This window comes from Bufo bufo, chromosome 8 (genome assembly GCF_905171765.1).
Source record: "Bufo bufo chromosome 8, aBufBuf1.1, whole genome shotgun sequence".
NCBI lineage: Eukaryota > Metazoa > Chordata > Amphibia > Anura > Bufonidae > Bufo > Bufo bufo.
Window position 1 is genome coordinate 181,394,762 of NC_053396.1, and position 27,644 is coordinate 181,422,405.

At 44.5% G+C, this 27,644-nt stretch overlaps 1 protein-coding gene across 1 annotated transcript; it reads left to right on the forward strand.

Annotated features, from left to right (window-relative positions):
• The first annotated feature begins 515 nt into the window (after nt 1-515).
• LOC120978124 (estrogen-related receptor gamma-like) lies at nt 516-27,284 on the forward strand. Its single transcript, XM_040406353.1, has 7 exons — nt 516-529; nt 7,888-8,261; nt 13,503-13,619; nt 15,652-15,771; nt 15,864-16,025; nt 19,965-20,234; nt 27,040-27,284. Exons 1-7 carry the CDS (start codon nt 516-518, stop codon nt 27,282-27,284), a joined length of 1,302 nt encoding a protein of 433 aa, XP_040262287.1.
• Nucleotides 27,285-27,644: the final 360 nt, after the last annotated feature.

Below are 27,644 nucleotides of genomic sequence, written 5' to 3' on the forward strand. Positions count from 1 at the left end.
TCGGATTAGCTTTCTCAATTGGAACTGAAAAAGGCAGTCAGATGACTAGTGAAACATCTTCAGGGAAAAAAATACAAGAAGCGCAGTAGCTCTGACTTATTATTACTGATATGCCGTGAACTGTATGATGGAGAATACAGCTCTGTACATTACGAAAATTGTAATATTGGTAAAGATGGTGATGTGAGTGATTATGATTAGGCTTCAGCGAATCAAGCTTCAAATCATAGATTCGAAGTCGATTTGTTCAAAAACTTCGGTGTTAATGCTGTTTCCGTACAGCATTAAAAGATATGGGCTCAGTTTAGGCAAACTTCGTCTTGCCAGAAGTCGCACAAGACTTCGGTGAATGAATTCGGTATTCAGTTCTACATCTTTAAAAACATTTTAAAATAGCAATCCGAAAGTGGACTCTGGTGCTGGCTGGTACCTCGGTATCAAAGCCCACTTCGGATTCCTATTTTAAAATGTTTTTAAATGCGCAGATAGGAAATTCGTAGTAATTCACCGAAGTCATGCGTTTCTTCGGGTAAGACGAAGTTTGGTTTTACATGGAGCCAATACATTTTAATGCTGTACGGAAACAGCATTTCAAACAAAGTGTTTGAATGAATCAACTTGGATCTATGATCCGAAGCTCGATTCGCTCAAGCCTAATTATGATGGAAATTTTATATTTGGATTGGAAACAATCAAAGTTGAACTGACGATGGTGACATTTGTTATAATGGATGATGGTGGTGGTAGTGTTGTTGCCTCTGTTGATCATGAACACAGTGATAATGTTACAGGACACCAGGAATGACTACTCAGGGTCAACAAATGAAAAAATGGACTTGGCTTCGGGTGCACAGGTTTGGCCTTTTGGGGCTTGCAGGAAGGGCAAGGCTAAGGGCTGGCTTGAGACAGTAGTTGATCTGGTCCAACCTTGGAAGGAAAGGTTGGTCTGATGGTCTTATTTTTAATCTTTTCCTAATCGGTCCCACCATACATGGGGTGCTGCTTGGTATCTCCATGCCATCTTAGACATCTATGCCATTCCTTGCAGAGAGACTTTGAGATCTTTTGTCTTTTTTGTGAGGTCTTCAAGTTTGGTGCACTCATTCTATTGGACTATCTGTGTCAATTTATTGGTTTCACCAAAGTTGAATGGAAATGCATTAGTTAGAAGGTGAAATAGGCACTGTTTAGCATTTCTGGTGCCACCAATTCCAAAGACCATTTTGGCACCAAAGACATTCTCTGCAGCCAACCCAAAGTCAACATATGTGGCCCTGGTGGTCAATGATAAGATTATCCATCTGTGGACACCCCCAGTTTGTGTAGGTGCTGAATGACAGATCATTTCCACAGTATATAGAACTGTTGTGCTTACATCTATGGGGCCCCTAGCATCCAGCATTTCCCCCAGGTTGGCTCTCCATGACATGGAAGCTATGCATTTCGGGCTGGAATTAGTCATAAGCATGGGTCTCCAGATGGCCACAGCAGCACCCCGTCAGTATGCTCTGCACCTTTATGTTGGAAATAGCTTTCACAGCCACTGATTTTAAAGCGATGCCAAGATGACTGTTCAGATCTATGACCAAGTTCTTGTTGAAAGTTCAAGGGGAGCAGTCACAGAAGATGGCAAGGCTGCTCATCACACTTTATTTTCTTTTTGGCCTTCTCTTCTATTCCGCACTTCTCTCCTGGTCTCCAAGAATGCTTGGTGTATACACAGCCAGGCCTGTGGTGTTTCTGGATCTTTGAAGCTTCGTTGAGATCTCATCCTTAAAGGGGTTGTCTCAGGAAACAAAAAATGTCTTTAAAGCAGCTCAGCATAAATCCCCTAAATCGTTTCTCAGTCCAGAATATCTTAGCACCCCTGGTGAGTTCTCACCGCACCCCAGGTTTCTGCAGCCTCCACTCTCCTTCTTGCTACGCTAGTCACCCCCTCTTGCTCCCTGCATGAAAGGACATCTGGCTAGCCATTCTACCACGTTTTCTCCTTCTGCTCTTTCTCCAGGTGCCCCTTTCCCAAAAACCCACCAAAGTATTTGAAAAAATGCACTCTTCTAGTATAATATCCAATATGGCGTCAGAGGTTGTGGGTGTATTCCTTGTACAGACAACTTCATGATGTCAGAAGTATTAATGATGTCATAGAGGCCAAGTCAATGTACTATACATTATATTTAAAGAGGCATACAGCAATGTTGTATAGTAGGACTTTTTTTTATTCTTATTATTAGTTATTACTAACTTTTTTGGTGTGGCAAGATGGTTGTGACATCATATTTAGTATTTTTTGCTGTAATTTTTTATTAATGTGTTCAGATGTTACTTTATTAGTTGGCTTTCAATTTGGCACACGTTGCTGCATCGTAAGCCCATTTTCACTATACCACACCCTTTCTAGCTAAGTCACACCCCTTTTCAAACAAGACACTAAATGTAATTCAAGACATTTGCACCAGAATTCTGGTGTGTCTTCCTTAGTAAATCTGCCCCATTGTCTATTGAAGTCAGACTTAGACTCCTTCATTGTCCTTGGCCTCATGCTTCACCCTGCAGCTCTGCTGGTTGGGTATAGCACAAGGTCTCCATATGCTCACCGCCAGGAAGCCCATAGAGGGGAGTGATGTTTTCTATAATGTCAAAGACATGAAGAAACAATGAGCGAGTATAGGAAAACTGCCTCACCTATACTAAGGAATCGGAGCCTCGAATCACTGGAGGGAAGTGCTAGTTAAGCGTTTATCTGATGCATTCTAGCAAATATTCCCGAGAGTAACACTAGTCATAAACCCTGCTAATCAGAAACATTTCTTCAGTTTCCCTTAGCATTCTTCCCAACTGTCCTGGATCCTGTGGGACAGTCCCAGATTTTGGTTGCTGTTCCGCGGGCTTGGTCGGAGCTATGTCCCCCGTTCTGTGTACTTCCCTGCTCAGCATAGCAGGCGTGATGACCTTACTACATAGCGCCTGCTACTGGGAAGAGCATGATATGCTGTGTTTATTGGGGGAATGGAGCTAGGTGAGTACTACGTTTTTATTTTATTAACACTAAGGGAGCACAAAAGAGACTGGGCGGGATTGGCCAGAGTTAAAGGCGTGGCTTAGTCAAAAAAGAAATAAATTGCATTTGCCCTCTTTAGACTTTTTAAAACTTGGGAGGTATGCTTAAAGTGCACCTATACACACCAGAGGTACTGGCAGCCATTTTGTGAGCCAAACCAATATTTATTTAATAGACTCTGTACTTAAGAGTATTGATTCAGTCTACAAAATGGCTTTTTCCTCTTTGGATGTAAAAGTTCCCTTTAAGGTATTGACAGAGAAAATCAAGAGTTAGATATTGATTTGTAACTTGATTTTATAATGGACACGTCCAGAGTGGCTGGCAGACATCCATTTACCAGGATTAGAGGAAGGAGAGGTGACATATTTCACATAAATTTAATCGGCATAGTTGGGGGGTGAGTTATAGAGGGGGCCGAGTTGGCAGTCAGGTGTGAAGGGGGTCACAAACGATGGTGATACTATAGTGTGCGGTCTACCAGGACGTTTGACACAACTTATGGTATCAGTGGCACCACTCTTTTCTTCATTATTGGAAGACCACAGTCAGGAGTGGGTGATTGGTCCTCTCAGAGTCTGATTGTGGTCAGGTAGATTCAGCAGCTGCTGCCCCAGAAGCCTCTTCTTCTACATAAGTGTCCTTTGCATGCCTCACATTCCTTTGCTGTCCTCCACCCTGTGGCCAGAAGGTGAGGCCGAGCAGCTTGGTGGGAACAAGAAAATCGGAGGAGCCGCAGCCGATAGGTAGAACAAGATGGCTAGATACAAGTTAAAAATTGTCAGATGTGTGTGATAGCTACTGTATCACATGGTCTATTCAGTAAGAAGACTTCAAATTGCCAAAGAAAATGGAGAAAGACTATAGTACCAGCTAGTATGGTCCCCTTTGACAAAGAGGTTTTCCAAGACTTTTATACTGATGACCTATTCTCTGGATAGGTCATCTGTATCTGGTCGTGGGGGCCTACGCCTGGAACCCCTGCTGATGAGCTGTTTGAGAAGGCACCAGCGCTTGTAGTAGCGTTCCGGCCTTCTCTCTGCTCACCAAGCACAGTGCCGTCCATTAGATAGCGACTTCAATGGCCTAGGAAAAACTGCTTTCTCAAACAGCAACTTGGGCGGAGATCCCAGGTATCGGACCCCCATCAATCAGATAGGTCATCAGTAAAAAAAATAATAATAATCAGAAAACTCCTTGAACAGGGGGACTTGAAACAAAGAGAGCGGAAGGAAAGTTGGAAGGCACTAGGTGTGAGAACATGGCACCATAAAGAGTGCACCGTTTGATCAACGGATACATGCCAGGTGGGGAATATAATGGTCATTATGGACAATGTCAGATTGTTATTTTTCTAAACGGTGGAGGAATAGGTCAGTCGGACACAAATGGAGAGAGCCACGTCCCTGCAACAAGCCCTGTAGCCATATCAGGAGGACAAGATCTTTATGGGTTTTCAGCTTCTGTATATGTTCTATTTTCACTGAAACAAGCAGAAATGTTGAGAAAGTACAGTATATTGTGAAGTTACTGAACAGAACTGATAAGATAAAACAAAACAAAAAACCTATAAGAATTTCTGTCCGATTTATAGGACAGTATAATAGGGTATCTGAAGGTGCTCTGAGGGTCCTTCTCATCAGGTCTGGTTCTCCTCATATCTATGAAGGAGATATAAATGGGGGGTTGTGATGTTTTTGAGAGATGAGGCGGTTCCTGTCCCTACCTCCAAATATTCTCCAGGGGGTGACAGTCAAATGGACAGAATCTATGTTAAGCATCTCTTTCAAAGGCCATTGAGCGGTATTGATCGAGATGTCAAGGGAAGAAGGCGAGAAACAGGTTCTCCTTTCATGTCAGCTTTTATAATGGGGTCTGACTCTTTCCCTGCTATCATTATCATCTCTCACCTTCTCTGTGCCGGGTCCCGTCGGAATGGGGTCTGCTGACCACAGCCATCAGGAGGTTGTGTGGGGTCTCGGATACTCTACAGGCCATGTTTTTCCTACTTCTTATCTACGTATGGTAGAGGGCTAGATAGAACACAATTAATTGGGAAGACAGATGCGATAATATCCCTGCAGCCAGTGATCACGAGGAGCGATTAAAGTTGCATTTGTTAAGACTTGTGTTGACAACCATATAGTTGCCATTTATCACATGAGACAATGGCTTCCACTAGAAATAATTAAAAGAACACTACACAAAACTGATAGTGATATGCATGCATGTGTGTGTGTGTGTGTGTGTGTGTGTGTGTGTATATATATATATATATATATATATACAGTACAGACCAAAGAGTTTTCTTTATTTTCATGACTATGAAGGCATCAAAGCTATGAATTAACACATGTGGAATTATATACATAACAAACAAGTGTGAAACAACTGAAAATATGTCATATTCTAGGTTCTTCAAAGTAGCCACCTTTTGCTTTGATTACTGCTTTGCACACTCTTGGCATTCTATTGATGAGCTTCAAGAGGTAGTCCCCTGAAATGGTCTTCCAACAGTCTTGAAGGAGTTCCCAGAGATGCTTAGCACTTGTTGGCCCTTTTGCCTTCACTCTGCGGTCCAGCTCACCCCAAACCATCTCGATTGGGTTCAGGTCCGGTGACTGTGGAGGCCAGGTCATCTGGCGCAGCAACCCATCACTCTCCTTCATGGTCAAATAGCCCTTACTTTCAAAGTTTTCCCAATTTTTCGGCTGACTGACTGACCTTTATTTCTTAAAGTAATGATGGCCACTCATTTTTCTTTACTTAGCTGCTTTTTTCTTGCCATAATACCAATTCTAACAGTCTATTCAGTAGGACTATCAGCTGTGTATCCACCTGACTTCTCCTCAACGCAACTGATGGTCCCAACCCCATTTATAAGGCAAGAAATCCCACTTATTAAACCTGACAGGGCACACCTGTGAAGTGAAAAACATTTCAGGGGACTACCTCTTGAAGCTCATCAAGAGAATGCCAAGAGTGTGCAAAGCAGTAATCAAAGCAAAAGGTGGCTACTTTGAAGAACCTAGAATATGACATATTTTCAGTTGTTTCACACTTGTTTGTTATGTATATAATTCCACATGTGTTAATTCATAGTTTTTATGCCTTCAGTGTGAATCTACAATTTTCATAGTCATGAAAATAAAGAAAATTCTTTGAATGAGAAGGTGTGTCCAAACTTTTGGTCTGTACTGTATATATATGACGTATGTATGCCTGTATGTTCCGCGATCACTCAAAAACGCAAACCATCGATTTCAACTAAACTTGGTATACACATCCCTTGCTAACTAGAAAGAAATCTTGTGGGGGGGGGGGGGGGGTCTCAGCTCTCTAGGACGTACCGTTCCTGAGATATTCCCAAAAAATGACCTGCACTAGCCAATACAAGCCTGCATGTCTTTCTATTCATATCCAAACTGCCATACACCATACACACGGTCACATGTCCCTTATCAGCCAATAGAAGCTTGCAGGCCCTTAGTCTCCACATACACACAGTTTAACTCCAGGTTTCCATAACAACCCAGCCATTTTTCTTCACTGCTGTAGGTCAGCTTTAGGCTAGGGCTGAACGACGACATGTGTCGCGCGACAATTTTTATAATGATAGTCTATGATATTGCACTGCCACATGCGACATACTGCGACTGCGACAGTCACATGTCGCAGTGCGACACCATTGCCTATCATTATAAAAATTGTTGAGACAAAATGTTGCGTGACACATGTCGTCGTGTAGCCCTAGCATTAGAGGGGCAGGGCGCTGTGGAGGTCACTGTTAAAGGGGCGGGCACTGTGGAGGTCACTGTTAAAGGGGCGGGCACTGTGAAGGTCACTGTTAAAGAGGCATTCACTGTGGATGTACTGACCTCTGTGGTACTCCACTAGTGATAGTGGACTCCCCAATCCTGACCCCTGTGGTACTCCACTAGTGATAATCGACCCTCCAATACTGACCCCTGTGGTATGACAGTGGCCCCTCCAATACTGACCCGAGAGGGATCCCACTAGTGATGGTGAGCCCCTCCAATACTGACCCGAGAGGGATCCCACTAGTGATGGTGGCCCTCCAATACTGACCCAAGAGGGATCCCACTAGTGATGGTGGCCCTCCAATTCAGAACCTAGAGGGATCCCAATAGTGATGGTGGCCCTCCAATAATGATCCCAGAGGTACCCCCCAAGTGACTGTGACCCCCTCCAGTACTGACCCCTATGGTACCCCACTAGTGACGGTGGCTCCATTCAAGTCAATTGGTCCGCAAAAAAAACCAGAATGCATACGGAATGCATCCGTATGTTTTCCGTATCCGTTCCGTTTTTGCGGAACCATCTATTAAAAATGTTATGCCCAGCCCAATTTTTTTATGTACTTACTGTTTAAACATTATTGTATGCTTCTGCTTCCGTTCCGCAAAAAACGTCTCACAAACGGAAACCAAACAGAAAAATGGAACTGAAGCGGAAACACTACTAAAACAAAAAAACTGATCCGTTTAAAATGGACCGCAAAATACTGAAAAAGCCATACGGTCGTGTGCAAAAGGCCCAGCGGTAAGTATGAGTATCGCTACATAATCAGGCAGATTACTGCAGCATGGTGGCTCTATTGCCTGGCAGCACTGGGGTCCTGGATGCAATTTTTGCTACTAGCTTGTATGTACTAGAACGTCTTGTACATGCCAAAATTTAAAGGGGACTATCTTATTAAAACTGATAGCACTGTGAGCCTGGTCTGTAGAACCAATCAATCAATTTTTGTGTTGCTTTAAGAACATGAATGGCGCCTCTTTACACCCTTGTCCTCTGTCTTGCAGGTTTCTGTGTGGGATATCGCACAATCTGAACCTTCAGGTGAAAGCTGAGCCAACAAGTCCAACCCTACAGATGGATACGGGGGGATATTTTAGCCCCGGAGGGATGTCGGACACCAGCAGCAGCTATGGACTGTCTGTAGGGGGACAGTCTCAAGGACTGGATTCTCCCACTGCTTTACTTGGATTTTCTGATAATGGGGAGAAGCTGTTTACTGATAGCCCCCCATCTCTGAGTGATGACCCCACCATGCAGTGTGTTTTGAGGTCTGTCCCCAAGCGACTGTGCCTGGTATGTGGCGATACGGCGTCGGGATATCATTATGGGGTTGCATCTTGTGAGGCCTGCAAAGCATTTTTTAAGCGCACAATACAAGGTAAGAATCCCTGAATTATTGTCATTATTGCAATTCTAGGAAGAACCGACCCATTATTAAACTATACTCTGGTCCTAAGAAGGACTGACTCATTATACACATCTTTGTCATTATTACACTCTGGTCCTAGGAAGGACTGACGTATTATACACATCACTGTCATTATGACACTCTGGTCTTAGGAAGTACTGACCTGTTGTTATACTCTGGTCCTAAGAAGGACTGACCCATTATACATATCACTATCATTATTACACTCTGGTCCTAGGAAGTACTGACCTGTTATTACACTCTGGTCCTAGGAAGTACTGACCTGTTATTATACTCTGGTCCTAGGAAGGACTGAATCATAATACACATCACTGTCATTATTACACTCTGGTCCTAGGAAGGACTGATCCATTATTATACTCTGGTCCTAATAAGGACTGAATCATTATACACATCACTGTCATTTTTACACTCTGGTCCTAGGAAGGACTGATCCATCATACACGTCACTGTCATTATTATACTCTGGTCTTATAAAGGACTTACCGATACACGTCACATGGATTGACTCGCCATTAGGCAAGACAGCAGCGGATATCGGCTCTTCTGGGCACACTATTGAGGCAGAGCGTTTGGGGAATTGTCATGAATATTAATGGTGCATTGAGTAACATGGCAGCCTGTCTATAGCTGTAATTCTGGAGGGATCGTAGTGCCATTTTGCCCTCCCCTGGTCTCACACAGACACAATGTTATTTGGCAGCTCCCTGATGGACGAGGCCAGAGGTTATAACAACATAATTAAATCTTTATTGATTAATCTTCATAACTAAACAGGTGAAGAGTAACCCCTCGATCACTATACCGTAAGGAGTCCCAGCAATAACCCTTACTCCGATATGGAAAATTAGGTATGAACTATATCGTACTCTCCATCAGACTATGCTATCCTACATCAGGGATCATGTAAGCCTGGTGGAACAGAGTCAACAGTATGTAGGATAGTGGTGGAACATGAAGAAAGACCAGTGGAGATGTCTGAGGTTGAGGCAACGTACCAGACGAAGAAGCTGAGGCAGCAGAAAATCCACAATTTCCTAATTTAATCTCTGTAAAATAAGATGGAGAACCAGACGAAGGTCCATGTGGTGGCCAGCTGGAGACTATGATACAATTTGATGAGACCTAGGGCAAGGGTCAGGTGTGAGGTGCACGATGAAGGTACATAGGTCAAGGTACAGTTTGTAGTCATCTGGCAGATTTCTCTCAGGAAATGTTATAGATCTTGTGAGAAATGTTGTGAGCGAGCCAAGGCCTTAAATTGGTTGAATAATCTCATTGATCTGTGTGTGAAGGCTCAATGTGGGGAGTAAAAGGGAAAAGGCATTAGGCGGCTCCTGTGTCATCCTGTCCATCAGCCATGGACCCTTGAGAACGGAGTCTTGTAAATGAACGGCGAGTTGATCAGATAAATGAATCTGTAACCATATCAAAATTTTTGTGGTTTTCTTTTAAGAGGGTCTTTTTGGATTTTAATTAACCCTGTAGGCTCATTTTCTGTAGGACTTTGTGATTGAGGTCATGTGAGATGTAAGGGTCTAGCGATACAAAAAACTTTCACCTGAAGACAAATTCATGAGCGTGTATCATATGAAATGGAGGCATCTCATTTTGTTGAAGTCCTACACGGTTCTCTAAACCTAATTGCAGAGTTTTGGCCTGGTGGTCACAGTGGGGTGGCAATTACAGCACATTTTGGAGATCTATCAAGCACCTTTGAAAATAGTAATCCTTATTATCGTTCAATCACTTTTTCATGGTGGTAATATCCCTTGGGATTATGTGATCCTTCCCTGAAAGAAGGTCCCAACATCCTTCCTAGAAAGACAAGGACCTGTGGAGGGTTCTGAAAACTAGAGAAATCTCAGTGACTACAGATGTTGATAGGACCTCACAGAGGTGCTGCAAAAAATCTTGAACCATTTCTCAGACAATTTAAAATTATTGGTCACTGGAAATGTTATCTCTGGAACATAATTAAGACAAGTATTTCAAGGGGTTGTCTCGGACTCTAATACTAATGTCTTATCCTTGGGATAGGCCATCAGGGTCCGAGCGGTGTGAGTCCAACTCCTCAGCTGTTTAAAGGGGCCTCTTCATACTAGACCAGGGCTGGCCAACCTGCGGCTCTCCAGCTGTTGTAAAACTACAATTCCCACCATGCCCTGCTGTAGGCTGATAGCTGTAAGCTGTCTGGGCATACTGGGAGTTGTAGTTTTACAACAGCTGGAGAGCCACAGGTTATCCATCCCTGTACTAGACCAAGCACAGCGCCATGCATTGTATTGTGGCTGTGCTTGGTATTGCAGCTCAATCCTACTCCCTTGAGTGGAACTGAGCTGCCTAAAGGCCATATGACCGATGAATGTGATGTCACTGGCCTAGAAAGAGGCCACAGTGCTCACTTGAGCACCGCAACCCCTTCCCAGTCGAACCCTCATGATCAGTTATTGTCCTACCCCGAGCAGTTATTGCCCTACCCTGAGCATAGGTTATCAATATTTTAATCCCAGACCCCTTTTAATGAATTTGCAATATTTTAACTTATTCCGATGCAGTAAAAACTGCACTTTAGTCACTATGAGTAACAAGCCCCCCACAGTTCATGCTTATTGGGTGCCTTTGCTTGCATGAATATTTCAAAAACCGTATTAGGGTTAGGTTTATCTTTACAATACATAGGACTGAACTTATAGCAAGCAGATGTAGACTCACAATATAATGGTAGAATAACTGTAGAACCTCCAAACCAGTGTTGTACATGGAGCAAAGATAAAAATTGGGTCCCTTTTCAGAGCTTCTAGACACCAACACACTTGCCTGCAAAAGGATGTTCTGTCAACCATTCTTACTAACCAATCTAGACAATATAAACCTGAAATAGCCAACCCCCTTTCTTTTATCCAGGGACACTATATCAGCCACATGGGCTTCCTCTATGGTATGTAGTCCCTTTGCTTCCAACTAACCATGATCCAGTCCTGGATTCATACTAATGTACTGCTGTTCCAGGACCTGAGTGTTGAGCAGTTGTTCTTGACAGCCGTTCTTTTCTTTCCAAATCAACTTTGTGACGGACCTGATAAAAGGCCCTTCTCCCACAATTACTTAGGAGAAGTTTGGAACAACCAGGACTCTTTCTAGAGCTATTTAAGAATTATGGAGACCACTGCGCTCTTGGGAACCTTCGGTGCAGCAGAACTTTTTTGTCCCCTTCTTCTTCAGATCTGTGCCTTCACACAATCCTGTCTCTGAGCTCTACAGGCAGTTCTTTCCTCCTCATGTCTTGTGTATTGCACGGATATGCATTGTCAGCCATGAGACCTCATGTATTCAGGGATGAGTCTTTCCAAATTATGTCCAATCAACTGAATCTACCACAGGTGACTCCAATCAAGGTGTAGAAACATCTCAAAGATGATCAAGAAAAATCGGAGGAGCCAGAGCTAAATGTCAAGTGTCATATGAAAGGGTCTGAGTACTTATGTCCATGCAAGATTTTAGTTATTTATTTTCAATAGACAAGGATATGGAACATTATGTTTTCACTTTCTCATTAAGGAGGATCAAGTGCAGATTGATGGGGGGAAAACTTGATTTTTATTTTATTTTACCACAAGGCTGCAACATAACAAAATGTGAAAAAAAAGGTCTGAAGACTTTCCGCATGCCTTGTATAATATGGTTCTAAACGAACACATATGTCCACTTTCCTGACCGCATTTGCCCGCTCCAATCAGTCATAATAATTTCTGCTTTAACTCCTTAATACCGTACCGCCATTGAGGCCACAACGGCTAATTGAAGTATTGATGGGAGGTAGTGCCAAGTTTCCACAGGGTTGGTCTCCCCTCCATCCTCACACAGGGACCCGAGGAGGAATCTGTCAGGCAAAAGAGAGCAGTCAATATTCATTAGTGTGTGGAAGCTTTGAGTGGCAGAGCATCCCTTCACATCCGAACATGGGCCCCCCCTAGGGACACGCTGCCGTTATACGGCGGGCTCTGCCTCTCCTCCACTTTCTCCCTGTTTATTCTCATTTGTAATTAAATAAGCTGCAGATACCCCCAAGGAATGAGGGGGGAAGGAGAGATGCGCCGCTCTTCCATGTTTACATCTGTTTTACTGTTACTGTCACCATTGAAGAGGTCTGTATAGACAGCTTCGTCAGAAAACTAGATTATGAGGGTCGCCCCACTGGGGTTCCTGCGTCCTGTCAAAAAAAAACGTGCGTTCACAAATAGCGTAGCTGTTCTGGAACCCGCAGCGATAGTCTGCAACAAAGAACGGTACAACGTAGGTGAATGTATAAAGGTACTGAATGGAGACTACTACACCAACATGCGTAATGGGGTCCTAGACCTGAAAGGCAGTACCTTTTTCTGGCACAGCCCTCTTGTGTTTAATGGAAAATTCAGCCCTGCCCTAAAGGGTACATCCACATGAGGCATATGCATTGCAGATTGTGTATGAGATTTAAAGGGGGTTTCCATGAGTAGATTATTGATAAACTACCTTAAATATCTGATCGGTGGGGGGCTGACTCCCGACACCTCCACCAATCAGCTGTCTGAAGAGGCAGCAGTCTCTTTCAAGGCTATAGGGCTTATGTGCCGCTCAGCCCTATTCAAGTGAATAGGCCTGGGCTGCAATACCAAGCACAGCCACTGTACATTGGACGGCGCTGCGGTTGGTATGCTGTGAGGTGAGCGCTGCAGCAGTGCCAGGTGTTCGACCCACCCCACCCTACTGATCAGATGACATCTAGATACTACATAAAAAATTCTATGAAAAATCCACACAAAAATTTGCATGCACTGCAGATTTTAGATACAGTATGCGGCACGTTTCCACTGCGGATTTGAATCTTTGCAATTTATTAGGTGAAATCTGCCACAAGCGTGAATTCTGAAACCGAAAATTACGCACCCAACACATTAAGCCGATTGTTGTGGTTTCGCCATCTTTTTCTTCTCTGGGTCCACATTGGAAGTCTCATGCCTGGTGTGAGCGGGCACTAGAATTGCAAATTTCAAAATAGGCTTTATCTTTTTTTTTTCTGAAGAAACGGCGCCCCTCTGGTCCAGGGGCTGTGTGTGGTATTGCAGCCCAGCCCCATTCAGGTCTGATTTTTTATTTATTATCTATGACATATTTGTATCCTCAGTGATGTGCTTGTCTCTTCCACAGGTAACATAGAATATAGCTGTCCTGTGGTGAATGATTGTGAAATTACCAAGCGGCGGCGGAAGTCCTGTCAAGCATGCCGATTCCGCAAGTGCCTGAAAGTTGGAATGATGAAGGAAGGTACATGCAAGGCAACTTCAACGTTGTTCTTATCTCCCTTTAAAACCTAATAACTCTGACAGAGCTGGCCTATGGTGCCCGATTTTATTTTTTTCTTGCAAAATTATTGTAGTGCTTAATTGGAGTAAAATTATTTCAAAGCCGGCCTATCCGTAATTCTAGTCCTAGATGTGATTTTTCTGTGTATAGTGCTGTTACAGTCACATACAAGTGGTTTCACTAAGCTGGAATCCCTTTGGCACTGGCTAGACTGGGGTGCAGATCGTAAGGGATCCCCTGGTCTTCACCATTAACCCCCGTGAGCAAATTTGGAGCTCTACCCCATACTCTCAAGACTAGTCTATAAGTAAAAGACACAATTGTGGCGTGGAAGGGAACACGTAAATTATTTCAACTTCCTTTCATACTGTCAAAGTATATGTCCATCTGGGGCCACCCGGAATTTCAGGCAGGTCTAGAGGCCAAACATTTTATGAAATGGAGGAAGGCGGGAATCAAATGGGTAAAAAAAATCTATGGAATGTGCAGGCCAAACGATACTTCTCATTCTCAGAAATTAAAGAAAAATATCAATCACTAAGCGACCAGAACTTATCGGCCTACTTTCAGCTAATGGATTTCCTCAAACAAAGAGTGGTGAAACTTGACATGGAATTTAACCCCAATAACTTTGACCATATCTTAGGCCAAGGGCTAAGGAAAAAGTCACTTTCAGAATTATACCAGGGAATTCGAGATCACCAACAGAAGCACACAGCAGATAGAGTTTTTTTCCCACTGGAGGAAGGAATTTCCTTCCATGGACACTGAGAAAGTGATTTTACAAGGGTGGAATAAAATAAACAAGATCATTATTAACCAAGGATGGAGAGAAACTCATTTTAGAATGATTCATAAAAATTATATTGCAAAAAAGAAAAACCCATGAGAAGGTATGGACTTTGCTGAAGTCCCCAAAATAGTCATGGATCGGCAGCGCTGATATAGTAGTAGTCTAGTTAGGAATGGGGTCAAGGGTCATAATCTGGATGCTACAGGCCAGAGTATAAAATAGGATCATAGTTGGCAACGGAGCCAGGAGTAAAAACATCAGATACCAGAAAAACAGTCCCAAGGGCGAGGGCAGAAGTAATATCCTGTCTGATGTCAGGATCAATCTAGAGTCAGAACCAGGAAGGATAGCACGGACAGGGTATGGCAGGACAATTTCCCTTTAGATAGACCACCAGACCTGATGACTAGGGATGAGCGAATTTGTGTTTCAAGTTCGGCGTACAAGGTTCGGGTTATCTAAGTATTCCGTTATGGATTTAAAAGAATTGAATTGAAACCCAAGTTCGCTCAATACTACTGATGACATCTTTGGTCACCAACCCGATGCCGCCAGAGCAGACGTGCTGCTGCCTGATCCAGTAGGAATGCTGTAGAAGATAGAGTCTGAAGAAAGGGGGAGATTTATCAAAACTGGTGCAAAGAAAAAGTGGCTTAGCTGCCCATTGAAACCAATCGATGCCACCTTTCATTTTTCAGAGCTCCTTTGGAAAATGAAATGATCAGTCTAATTATTTGCTCTGGGCAACTAAGCCAGTTTTTTTTTTTTGCACCAGTTTTGATAAATCTCCCTCTAGTGCCGTGCCAGGGCGCATCACTGGAATCCGTCAAAGTGAGCAACAAAGCAAAAATTAGGGTCCTAAAAAGCCCCATTATTACAAATAAGAAAAATCTAACTTATATTCTGAGGAATATTGCTCCCTCCCTTCCCTCACAGGGATTTCCAAGTTTTTTTTTTTTAGAGGACAAAACCATCAAACCAGAGAAAAAGTATTGGGCAAACATGAGGGGTTCTGCTAAGCTTCAATGTGCAGCTTAATAGCATAAAAAAAATTATAGTTGTGTGTGTTATACCGTATATATTATAAACTTTTATAAACTATAAAAAAATATATATATATTTTTTTAAGCAAATTTACTAAATGAGGACTCAAGGACTTATTGTGCTTTTGTTATCGTCTCTCTCTTTGCTTTTCTCAAGGTGTGAGGTTGGATCGAGTGCGAGGTGGTAGACAGAAGTATAGACGTCCAGTGGAGGTTGAGTCGCCAGATCCCTGCTCTTACCTCACGGCTCACCATTTATTTCAAGGAAAGAAGACAAGTAGGTGTTGGGAAAACCTTACTGAATACAAGTTGGATACAATGGGACATGGCCACCATATACTCACCACCTTCTTCTCTCTCTTCTTACAGCAAACAAAGTAGTGACTCACTTGGTACTGGTGGAGCCCGGGGAGGCATTTGCCAGCCCTGATCTTGACCTTCAAGATGGCAATCTGCGCACCCTGACCACTCTCTGTGAGCTTATCAACCGGGAGCTGCTCGTCACCATTGGCTGGGCCAAACATGTACCAGGTGCAGTGTTTTCTTATAAACTGCAGTCCCAGATTTTTTTTTAAAACATAGCACTCGCCATAGTTAAAATCCTTTTATTGCACTTTCGGGTACATAGGAGGTGAAAGTTGAGGTGCTGGTTGTTTCGTGCACTACCGCACTTAGTCTGGCCTACATGCCAGTTCTCTATTGTGTTTGGTTTTCTTATAAATGCCAAATAAAAGATGCCCAAAATCCAGTGTCCCCATTTGTAAGGCCTGATGCCTTGAAGAATACCGTATTTTTCCACTACATAGAAAATCTTCTGATCTTACATTTCATCCCGGATTTCACCCTTTACAATTCAGTGCAATGCAAAGAGCGAAATCTGCTGCAATTCCACATCAAACTTCCTATGTAAGAAATGGCGATCTTGTCCCTGGTGGGCAATGACACTTTGTGTGAAAGCCCCCTTAGGCCCATTTCACACGAGCGAGTTTTCTGTGACGTGAACGCACAGCACCTATATTCTATATTCTGCGTTTTTCACGCAGCCCTGGCCCCATAGAAATGAATAGGGCTTCAGTGAAAAACAAGCAAGTGCGGATGCGATGTGTTTTTCACTGATCGTTGCTAAGAGATGTTGTTTGTAAACCTTCAGTTTTTTATCACGTGTGTGAAAAACGCATCAAAACGCATTGCACCCGCTCGGAAAAAAATAAACAACAGAAAGCAATCGCAGACAAAACTGACTGAACTTGCTTGCAAAATGGTGTAGGATTCCCTGAACGCACCCGGACCTAATCCGTATAGTTCGTGTGAAAGGGGCCTTAGGTTCCCTGTCGTGTATGAAAGCGCCCTAAGGGAACATGCACATAGCAGTGCAGTTTAGGCAGATTTCATGGCATTTCACACTAAAATCCACATATTACATGCCGAATTTGTATACGGATTTGCACCAGACTTTTCCATTCAAATTACAAAGGGTGAGATCTGAACAAACAATTGCCATGCTGCAGGCTTCAAAATCTGTGCCATAGGTCAATTTATGCCAGTCCTGTATTACACTGCAGATACGCCGCGGAAAAATCAGAGCGGAAAATTTGCACATAAAACGCATCTTGTGCACGGAGCCTAAGAGTTAAAGCAGCTGTATAGAAAGTCCCTACAGCTGCTTTATGGGTGTCAGTGTAATGTGTGCTGTAACAGTCCCTCTTAGAGAATGCAGGGAGGGCGAATGGTGACCTGGCTGATGAGTCTAACAATAAACATATACTGGGGAATGGCTAATAATGTAATGAACTAATATAACATTACATGAGGATCCAAGCTGGAGCGTAGTCCAGGACAAGGACGCAATGTATTTTACAGTAAATGACGAGTTGAGCGACGCAAGGCAGCGGCAAGGGGTCCCTTTAAGAGAAATAAGTGTACTTGTTTTCGTGACACCAGTTGCAGTGTAGCAACAAGGGCGCAGGTTCCCTTTTCAGTGATGTAGTGCTAGATGGTACCCAGGTGTAGGAATGCCAGAGTGGCGTAGGGTAGCCTACAATGTCCCTTAATGTTGGTGCACGTGTCACGGTGCTTCTACCTGGATACATTGGACCCCAGGCGTTGTCATCCGAAGCAGAGCAAAGGGGGTAGGGGAAGAAGAAATAAATTGAGTCCAGACCTTGTGATGAAGCTGATAACGGCTTTACTTGAATAAACGTTTCTCCAAACAGTTTCAGACTTTGGTTCCAGCAGGCTTTGGCATTAACGGTGGCAGACCAACTCCTCTCTGCTACATCAGTTGCTCTCTGACTCTGCTCTACTGTCAGGGTAGCTGTATAACTTCGCTTTCGCTGAAGGCTGCAACTTCTTTCTGTAGCCTGTCTCTAAACTGGTCCAGGGAACTTTACACCTGGCTCCTGAGGCTCTAAGCTTCTGTCTCCAAATCCAGCTGAGCTGAAGGTGCTCCAGCTGGCCTGGGCAAGGCCACTCCAACAGGGACGTGCACCCGCCGCACACCCTTCCCCTGTCTAGGGAAGACCTAAACTGCGACTAACTGGTCCCCACCCTTCCTGCAGGCAGTGGGAAACACCCACCACACCACTGAGGGGGGTGTTAGAATGGAAGGAAAGGTTCCACTCTATGTAACTATAGCTCTGCCATGTTTGCTGGCACCTGCTGTTGAACCAGGCACATTACATGATAACATAATAGTTTCAGAATAGAGAATGCACATAGTGAAGAATCTGCGATAAATACGTATGATGACATGAGGTTAACCAGTAAAGACAGTAGCGGGGTGCACAAGTGGTAATGCACCTCTGAGGCGTTACAGTTGCAACAACCCAAATTTTTTTCAAGGATTATTTGGTTTTGCTAGTAAAACTATGGAATAATTCACACTGCTGAATCCTGAATGCTTTGCCTTTAAAAAGCATCTGATAACCAAGACATTTTGTAGCAGCCTCTGACTTCCCTCCAAGTTGGGTTCTGTGCTATCAACCCCCAGCATCTATTGCGTGGCTGCAAAAAGGACACAGATTATCATCTCCAAATTAATGGTATTCAGGGTCCTTTCTCGAATTGTGACACGGCGAAGCCCCCCTCCTCCGGTGATAGCAATCTCCAATATTTCCCAATTAAACGGAGCACTCAATATATAAAGAAACAATTGTATTGCCTTAGTGTGAAAGAGGCAGGTAATGGAGGCTGACACCACAAAGAGGAGCTAATTGAAAGGAACGGGAGTGCGTGACAGGGCAAGAGGTTCATGCTGATATTCAGGATAAAACGCACCAGGACTGCAGTGAAGGTTACCGGGGAAGGTGGAAACTGCTGCCCATCAAACCGATATAGAAATATACATAATGTAATGTGTTACTGCAAGTACACCGTCATAAATCACTCATGGGCCTTCTGTACCCCCATCTGCGATCCGTGTCTTACTCCGTGCAATTCTTTTTACTCCTACCTATAATCCTCATCTGGCGTTGTATAACTGCAGTCTCCGATAGTAGTTGTGAAATGACTACTCCCAACATGTACTGACAGCTGAGTTAGTTAAATTTGTATATATGTTCTACTTGCTTCTCTATATGTAATCAATAATATAGAAAATTGGAAAATCCTCCAAGTGTTGGCCCCTACAGATGCCAGATTATAAGAGCTTTACCATATTATTGACCATAATCCCGCTCTATAGTTTGCCACCAAAGAACCCCTATTAGGCCTTAAAGGGAATCTGTCGGCTCCAAAAGAGCCCCCCACCTAGAGTAAGCAGTCTTTAGTGTAAGCTACACTGAGTCCAGCTATGTACGTTTTATCTTCATACTCCCTTGCATTACGACTCTGCTCCCACAAAACAGCAGTAAAATACATTTAGAGGACTCCTCTTTGAGTCCTCTCCATTATGTGTGTGAGCTCAGGAGTCCTCTCAATGCATTTTACTGCTGGTTTGTTGGGAGCACAGCGGTAAAGTTGGAAGGCAAAGGAGTATGAAGATGGGAATAACAAAACTGGACTAAATTAAATTATACACCGCTTAGGCTAGTTTCACATATGCGGCTCAGCTTTTCGGCAGGCTGTTCTGGCAGAGAACAACCTGCTGGAGTTTTTTGGGCATTGCTGGATGGTGCCCCTGCCTGCTGGGACACCACCGACTATACTGGGATCCGGAAGAAATCTGGCCACTCCCCAGCAGATATGTTGGGACTCTGCAGGACAAAAACCACTGCACGCAATGTTTTTTTTGTCCGCCTGATTCCCAGCGTTCTCTGCCGGGACAGCCTTACTTTAGATTGGGGGCTGTTTTGTAGCTGACAAGTTTATTACCAATGTGCCAGACATGCAAGGCAATAGGCTTTTACAAATGTGGCACACACTTACACCCAAAATACCCTTATAAACCATGTACCACTGTAACACCCACCTATAACCTCTCCCTGAGCCTAGAGGAGGAGGACAATGTCTAAGTCTCCTTGTCCCTTTCAGGTTTCTCACTGCTCTCCTTGGTGGACCAGATGGCACTACTGCAGAGCGCCTGGATGGAAGTCCTGGTCCTGGGCATCGTCTATCGCTCATTACAGATGAACGACGAGCTGGCAGTGGCAGACAACTTCTTGCTGGGCAGGGAACAGTGCCGCATTTCGGGGCTTCTCAATCTCCATTCTGTTCTGCTTCAGCTGGTCAGGAAATATCGAAAGACCAGGCTGGACAAGGAGGAATTTGTCACCCTGAAGGCCATGGCTCTCGCTAACTCAGGTACTTATCATCCATCTGCCAGGGTTGAGACATGATGCAAGACCACGGGGGTTGTTTCTGGAGATACTATATGACATACTTTCCACCTGCACTAGGCAACACAACCACAATGAGGTTCTGTTCACACCATGTTTGTGCCATATTGTTCAGTGGTTGGACCTCCAATATTCTCATCCTCAGGGTTACCATTTTTGCACATCCATATGCCTTTGTGTCCACATGTTCTGAAGTATAGTCTATGTCAAAACCAGCCCTCCTTACTCATGTTACCATATACACAAAGTATTCAGTCTCTCTTGACTTCTTATGTGAGTAAATTGTCTCATGCAGCATCAGATGAAGCATTGCACCGAGGGTATACATGCCAGAGAGGCTACCATGCAATTGCTACGGGAAAGAGGAGGCTAAGACCAGGTTGGTTGCTTCCTTCTACAAGGTTGCGGAGAATTAACCCGAAGATCATGAAAAAGAAAAGGGGGGGGGGGGGGGGGCGAGCACCAATTTCTCTTGTCTCAAGGGGTTCAGTATATGGTGTTGTTAACCAAGTCCAGATTAGGCCCCATTTTAATATTCGCTGTGGAGCCCTCCTCACCTTTAAGGCACAATTAAATACCTCCATCCAAACATACAGCATCCCACCGAACGCCATATTGGCACCTTATTACCTGAATCTCTAAGAACTGGCTACCTTAATCCACCATGGCATTGGTGTCCTAGATATGGCTGCTCATGGTTTAAACTCAGGACAAACCCCTTTTTCTGAGGCAGCTTCCCCCCCCAGATAGTGAGCTGGTTATTCAGCTGTCCCTGGCCAGGGGCACCATGATGGTACAGCGGATCTCCACTCTGGCCCGAGCAGAAGATCCTTCCTCTATAATGTTCAAAAACTGTTGCAAAATAATTATTTCCAATCTCCTCACCAGGCGGCCATGATCGCCTGTATGGAGGTTATCCGCCCGCCGCCATGTCTTCCTCGCTCGTGATAACTTCTTGCACCATTCCCATACAATCCGCCCCTGATCTGTGAGTCACGAGATGATCCCACTGACAGCTGTCACGGGTTCTTACAAACAGACAGCGCTGGGTTATCGATGGCCGCCTCTTGGAGTCTGGCATGGCCGATCAATAATGTCCCGAGGTGTTTTGTGTGCGGGATGGATCGGAACAAAAGAGGGCAGGAGGAGGGGGCCTCGCTCCGCGCAGAGTAAGCAAATGCTTTGAAGCCTGGAGCGATCCATGCAGCAAATGGATTTGCCTAATTTAGATTTGTGTCAGTTGCTTTATTTGGCTACAAACACTTTTTGTTTTTTCCTCCGTGAGCTTGGATTTCAGTTTATAGTCCTAATAATCCGAGCTGGATACAGAACGGATTCTGTCCGGCAGAGGTCCTGCCTGCCCTATTAACCCCTTCTGCAACTCACAGAACACTTGTACGAGTTGTATCTTATATTACATGATGTTATTCCTATTCCGCTGATCGAGAATCCATACGTAAAGTGATGACACTTGCACTCCAAGTATGGTCGGTAGTGCAGGGATCAGCAACCTTCGGCACGTCAGCTACTGGTGAGAAACTACAACGCCCAGAATCCTCCTTTCACTTCTGCGGGAGTTACAAGAACGGCCAAGTAAGTTTGCATGCTGGGAGTTGTAGTTTCACAGCAGCTGGAGTGCCGAAGGTTGCTGATCCCTGCAGTAGTACATAAAATATCACCACGGCGCTCGTCTTTTTTTTCGTTCGTAATATAATTCGGTTCAATTATCAGTATGGGTCCATGAAGTCTAACAGTTATAATAACGGATGCAGCGCACGTTTCGGTCCAAGAAGGGAACTTCCTCAGTATGATGGGCCTGTCTTGCAACGATGTAGAGCTGACCATGGAGCCGCATCCATTATCCTAAGGCCTCTTGCACACGACCGTATGGCTTTTGCGGTCCGTTTTAGGCTAATTTCACACTGGCGTTTTGGCTTTCCGTTTGTGAGATCGGATGCAGACGGTTGTATTATCTGAACGGATCTGTCTGTGCAGATCCATGAGGGATCGGCACCAAACGCGAGTGTGAAAGTAGCCTTAAACTGATCCGTTTTTTTGTCTTGGTAGTGTTTCCGTTCCGTTTTTCCATTTGGTTTCCGTTTGTGATCCGTTTCCGATCCGCAAAAAATGGAAGCATACAATACAGTAAGTACATAAAAAAATTGGCCTGGGCATAACATTTTTTAATAGATGGTTCTATAAAAACGGAACAGATACGGAAGACATATGGATGCATTCTGTTTTTTTTGCGGAACCATTGACTTGAATGGAGCCACGGAACGTGATTTGCGGGCAATAATAGGACATGTTCTATCTTTGAACGGAAATGGAAGGCATACTGAGTACTTTCCGTTTTTTTTTGCGGAACCATTGAAATGAATGGTTCCGCAAACGGAACGGAAACGGAATGAAAATACGTACGTGTGCAAGAGGCCTAACTGTTAGACTTCATGGACCTATACTGATAATTGAACTGATTTATATTACGAAAGAAAAGAAGACGAGTGCTGTGGTGATATTTTATGTACTAAAGAGAACCAATACAGATCACAACACTTTACAACTGCTTGTAAGATCTCCGTTTACAGTCTGTGAATGGAAACATTCCTGTTCATCACATCCAGACACAGTAAGCCCCATACATATTAGTGTATTGTAGAGCGAACCCGCAGAGGACAGTCTAATGTGTATGGGGAGCTCCCGCCTCTCCCCTGACAGAGAGAAGGATCAGGCGGAGTGAATATTTTTGCCTGATCCTTTTGTTCTCCCGGGAAAGATCTGCTGCCAGAAGCGTCCGAAAACAGCTTTCTCCCCACTGATTAGACAATAGGGATGTGTATGGGGGGAGCTGGGAGGGATAGCTCTCGGCCGAGCGATCATTCGGCTGACAGCTGTTGAATGTGCCTTTTATACCCAACACGGACTAAACACTGACGATTTGCCACAGCAATGTCCAGTCCCAGCAATCGAATTCATTAATACAGAGCTCTCTCCTGGTCTGATAGTTTGCTACAACAGAGGCAGTCCACAGACGATTGTAGAGACTGGATGCAATTGTGGAAAGCATTCAGTATTAGGTTTCTGCAAGCAGTGAATATTTCTATTCACTCACAGCAAACAGAGATCCTGAAAATGGTAATGAAGAATTCCCACATTAGGAAGTTGCAGAAATTATTTAATACATTTGGGCTTATCCGGTCTCCTGACATCATTGTTTTAGTAAATACTTGGAAATGAATGACGGAATTGAGAACTGGGAGTTACCATTTGTCAAAGGGCTGTGCCCCCAAGCGGGCTGAAACTGTCCAATCAGTGCTGTGTGTGGGGGACACACCCTACTAAATGCATCATTTACACTTTTAAAGTTTGTTCCCAATCCCTTGTTGCTTAGTCTCCCCATGATGAACTGATCACAAGATGTCCTGCTGCTGGGAGACCCTCTGTAATATGTGGGGAAACCCAGCAGTAAGTGGTGTTTTCCAGCAGCGCCTCTACAGGATAAATAAAGCATTACACCGCACTGACTGAAAACAACAGATCCTGGTTAAGGGGGTCTTCCAGGTCTTTACCATTTGTAGGTGCTATCCTCTCCAGATAATACATGAGGGTCCTGGGGGTCAGAATCCCCGAAAAGGATGTATTTGACAGTAAAACAGCCTGTCCTGTAGAGGGGCGGTAGGGAGGACATGTGGGATTTGTGAATTGCTGTTTTTCTATTCTGCTATATGACGTATATTAGAGAATTGTAGATCCCTACTATATGGTAAGGACCTTTGCACCTTTATATAAATCTGTATTCATGTATCCACATTTCTGCCGCCCTGGACCATTGAATAACATTTATTAATGTGTGACAATGGCACCTGTAAGGTTTTGGATATATTAGGCAGCCATGAACCATAGATCTCAAACTTCATGCGTTGGAAGCAATAAAAATGGGCAAGTGTAAGGGCTGTTTCACACGAGCGGATGCCGTGCGTGGATCCCGCTGCGTGAAAGAGAGCCAAGCCCTGGTCCGGACAGCAGAGACACGGAGCAGTAACATGACTGATAATGCCCCGTGCCTCTGTGACCTTTTTACTACAAAATCACGGTGAAAACTTTATCTCACTGTGATTTTGTAGTAAAAAGATCACAGAGAGGCACGGAGCATTATCAGTCATGTTACTGCTCTGTGTCTCTGCTGTCCAGATCGCAGCTTGGCGCTCTTTTACACAGCGGATTCCACGCACTGCATCCGCTCGTGTGAAAGAGCCCTAAGGATCTGAGCGACCCTGAAAAAGGGCCAAAATGTGATGGGTAGAGGACTGGGTCAAAACATCTCTAAAATACCAGGTCTTGTGGGGTGTTCTCGGGTATGCAGTGGTTACTACCAAAGGGCTCATGCACACGAATGGGTGCCGGCCGTTCCGTGCATTGGGGACCGCAAATTGCGGTCACCGCCTGTGTTGTTGGAGCAGACAGATGGCAGACCCATTCAACTTGAATGGGTCCATGATCCGTCCGCACCAGATGCAGAAAACCAACGGAGGCACTTCGTAGTGCCTCCGTACCTCTGTTCCACACGCACCTTCCGGATTCAAGTGAATGGGTCGACATCCGTGATGCAGTGCACAAACGGCTGATGCACGTATATTGCGCACCCGCCGTTTGCAGGCCGCAATACGGGCGCCGGCCAAAAATGGTCTAAGGAAAGACAACCGGCAAACCAGTAACAGGGTCATGAGTGCCCAAGGCTTACTGATGCATGCGAGGAGTGAAGGCTAGCCCATCTGGCCTGAGCTACTGTAGCACAAATTGCTGAAAAAGTTCCTGCTGGCTAAAATAGAAAGGTGTCAGGACACACAGGGCATCATAGCTTGCTGCATACGGGGCTGTAGACTAGTCAGAGTGCCCATACTGACCCCTGTACACCACCAAAAATACATACCCTGGACACATGAGCATCAAAATTGGACAATGGAGCAATGTAATTAGGCAGCCTGGTCTGATGAAGCTTGTTCTACTTTGAGTGGATGGCAGGGTGAGTGTGCATCGCTTACCTGGCACCAGGATGCAGTAGACAAGTTGGCGGAGGCAGTGTGATGCTCTGGGCAATATCCTGACATCATGTGGATGTGACACGTACCACCTACGTGAACATTAGGCAGAGTGTCGTCCCCCCACCTTCCTCCTAATGGCAGGGCAGTTTTTCGCAGGGCAGAAAGAAGCAAAGTACATGAGATTTGTCTAATCTTTGCTAGTACTGTATTACGCTGTGTTTTTTCTGCATGAGAATCCGCATGGTAAAACCAAACGTAATCCGTAACGTGTGCAGGAAGCCTTTAAGCCGTGGCGTAGCTATAGGGGGTGCAGAGGCAGCAGTCACTACCGGGCCCAGGAGCCTGAGGGGGGCCAAAAGACCCTTGTGCCACACATAGCATTGAGGGGGGTGAGGGGGGGGGGGGCGCCTAAGCTGGACTCTTGCACCAGTGCCCGTAAGCCTTTAGCTACGCCCCTGCCTTTAAGGCATCAGATCATAGGACACTTTCAGGGGTTTTGTATAGTTCACACAAGGGGAACCTGCACAATATAGGGTAGTTGGTTTTATTGTTGTGGCTAATTGGTGTACATAACCAGGTAAGTCATCCATATTTTCAATGTCCAATGTTATCCTGGACTGTATTAGTTCTTACCTTATGTACAGTATTAGTACAAGGTCTATTGGAAAAAAACTGGGGAGTAGTTGGTGGCCATCTGCCTTGCAGATGTAATTGTGTCTTGTTGCAGGAGTGATTACTCCATGTACAACCACAAGACTGATCATCTCATAATTAAATAATCCATCAGCCATATTGATTAGTGAATTCCTTATGTTGCTCTTTAAATCAGCTGTCCCCTCCTACTTATTACAAAAAAGGTGGGTGTAAAGGTTTAAGCAACAAATAATGAAAATGTAATTTTAAATGAAACATGGAGGGGGGTGGGGGGGGGGAGGTAAATGTCCTCTAACGCCTTGACCAGATTTGTCATCAGGTTGGTGAAAGGAAGTTGCCAATATCCCTACAAAACCACTTTCACGAAGTTCTCTTAAAAGATGATGTTTGTCACTACATACCACTCAGGGGCGCACCTAGCCTTTCTGCTGCCTGAGGCAAAAACTTAAAAATAGTCCCCCCCCATGCCACTTTCTTAATCTAACCCCTTTGCCAAAATGAAAGCGCTCATTGCCCATGGCTCTTGCCCCTACTTGGTGCCGCCTGAGGCATATGACTTACCTGGCCTCATTGGTGGTGCACCCCTGCTACCACTATGTGAAACCGTCAGCAGCTGTCCATCCGTGCTTGTAAGACAAGCCCCATGTCCTCTCTGGCATCTTCATGCTAGTTGTCAATCCTAAGAAATTCCCCCCTCGGTGCTTTGAGAGCAGTGCTGTTGCATTCAGAGGCTCCCAATCCCCCCCCCCCCCCCCTATCTTCTATGCCCCCCAGCTCTGTGATGTACCGGCCAGGCAGTCCCCGTAGTTTTGTGAGATTTCGTTCTGTAAATCTAAGGCAAGGGATGGAGACTGCCGGGCAGATGGGCAATCTACCTTCCAGTGATATTATATGTGACCCATTGATCACCTTTTATGTTTTGTATATGGCCATACTATGAGTGATTTTGTAGACCACAGTAATGTACTGAACACTAGACAACCAATACTGACAATACTCACCAAACCGTTTTTTGATTCTTCTTCAAAGAAGTTCTTGTTGGGTTATTTTAACAATCTTCTTCCTCTTGTTCAGATTCCAGCAGTATTGAGAACGTGGAGTCTGTTCTAAACCTTCAAGACCGTCTTCACGAAGCCCTACAGGACTACGAGAGGGAACATCATGCTGAGGATCCTCACCGATCTGGCAAACTTCTTATGACTTTGCCACTGCTCCGTCAGACAGCAAATGAAGCTGTCCGCACCTTCTGCCAGATCAGGCTGGAGGGGAGGATCCCCATGCACAAACTTTTCTTAGAAATGCTGGAAGCCAAGATGTGACTGTTCAGGATCCAACAAGAGATTGAGTCATGAACCCTACAGATGTGGACACCAGACCGCAGCTGCTGAAGGATACAAGTGTTGACTTTAGACTAACTATAAATCACAGATTCCATTGCCAGGAGACATATTGGACTATATGGTTGGTGCTACACAACACTACAGTTCATCACTGTCTTCAGGACATCCATATGGACCACAGTAACTGTATATATGGAACATTTCCTAGAGAAAAACACCATCCAGAGGGACAGATGGTCATACTCACTTTCCTGCATCAGTGTTTAGATATAAGGTGTAGCATTCAAATTCTAGCACTAAGAGGTTTCAAACAGCACAACTCTCGTGAATGATGGCATT

What these genes read in the sequence shown, in the direction of transcription:
- LOC120978124 (XM_040406353.1), top strand. An exon ending in ATTTCAAGGAAAGAAGACAA is followed by an intron (nt 15,772 to 15,863) that starts GTAGGTGTTGGG and finishes CTCTTCTTACAG; the next exon opens with CAAACAAAGTAGTGACTCAC. An exon ending in CATGGCTCTCGCTAACTCAG is followed by an intron (nt 20,235 to 27,039) that starts GTACTTATCATC and finishes CCTCTTGTTCAG; the next exon opens with ATTCCAGCAGTATTGAGAAC.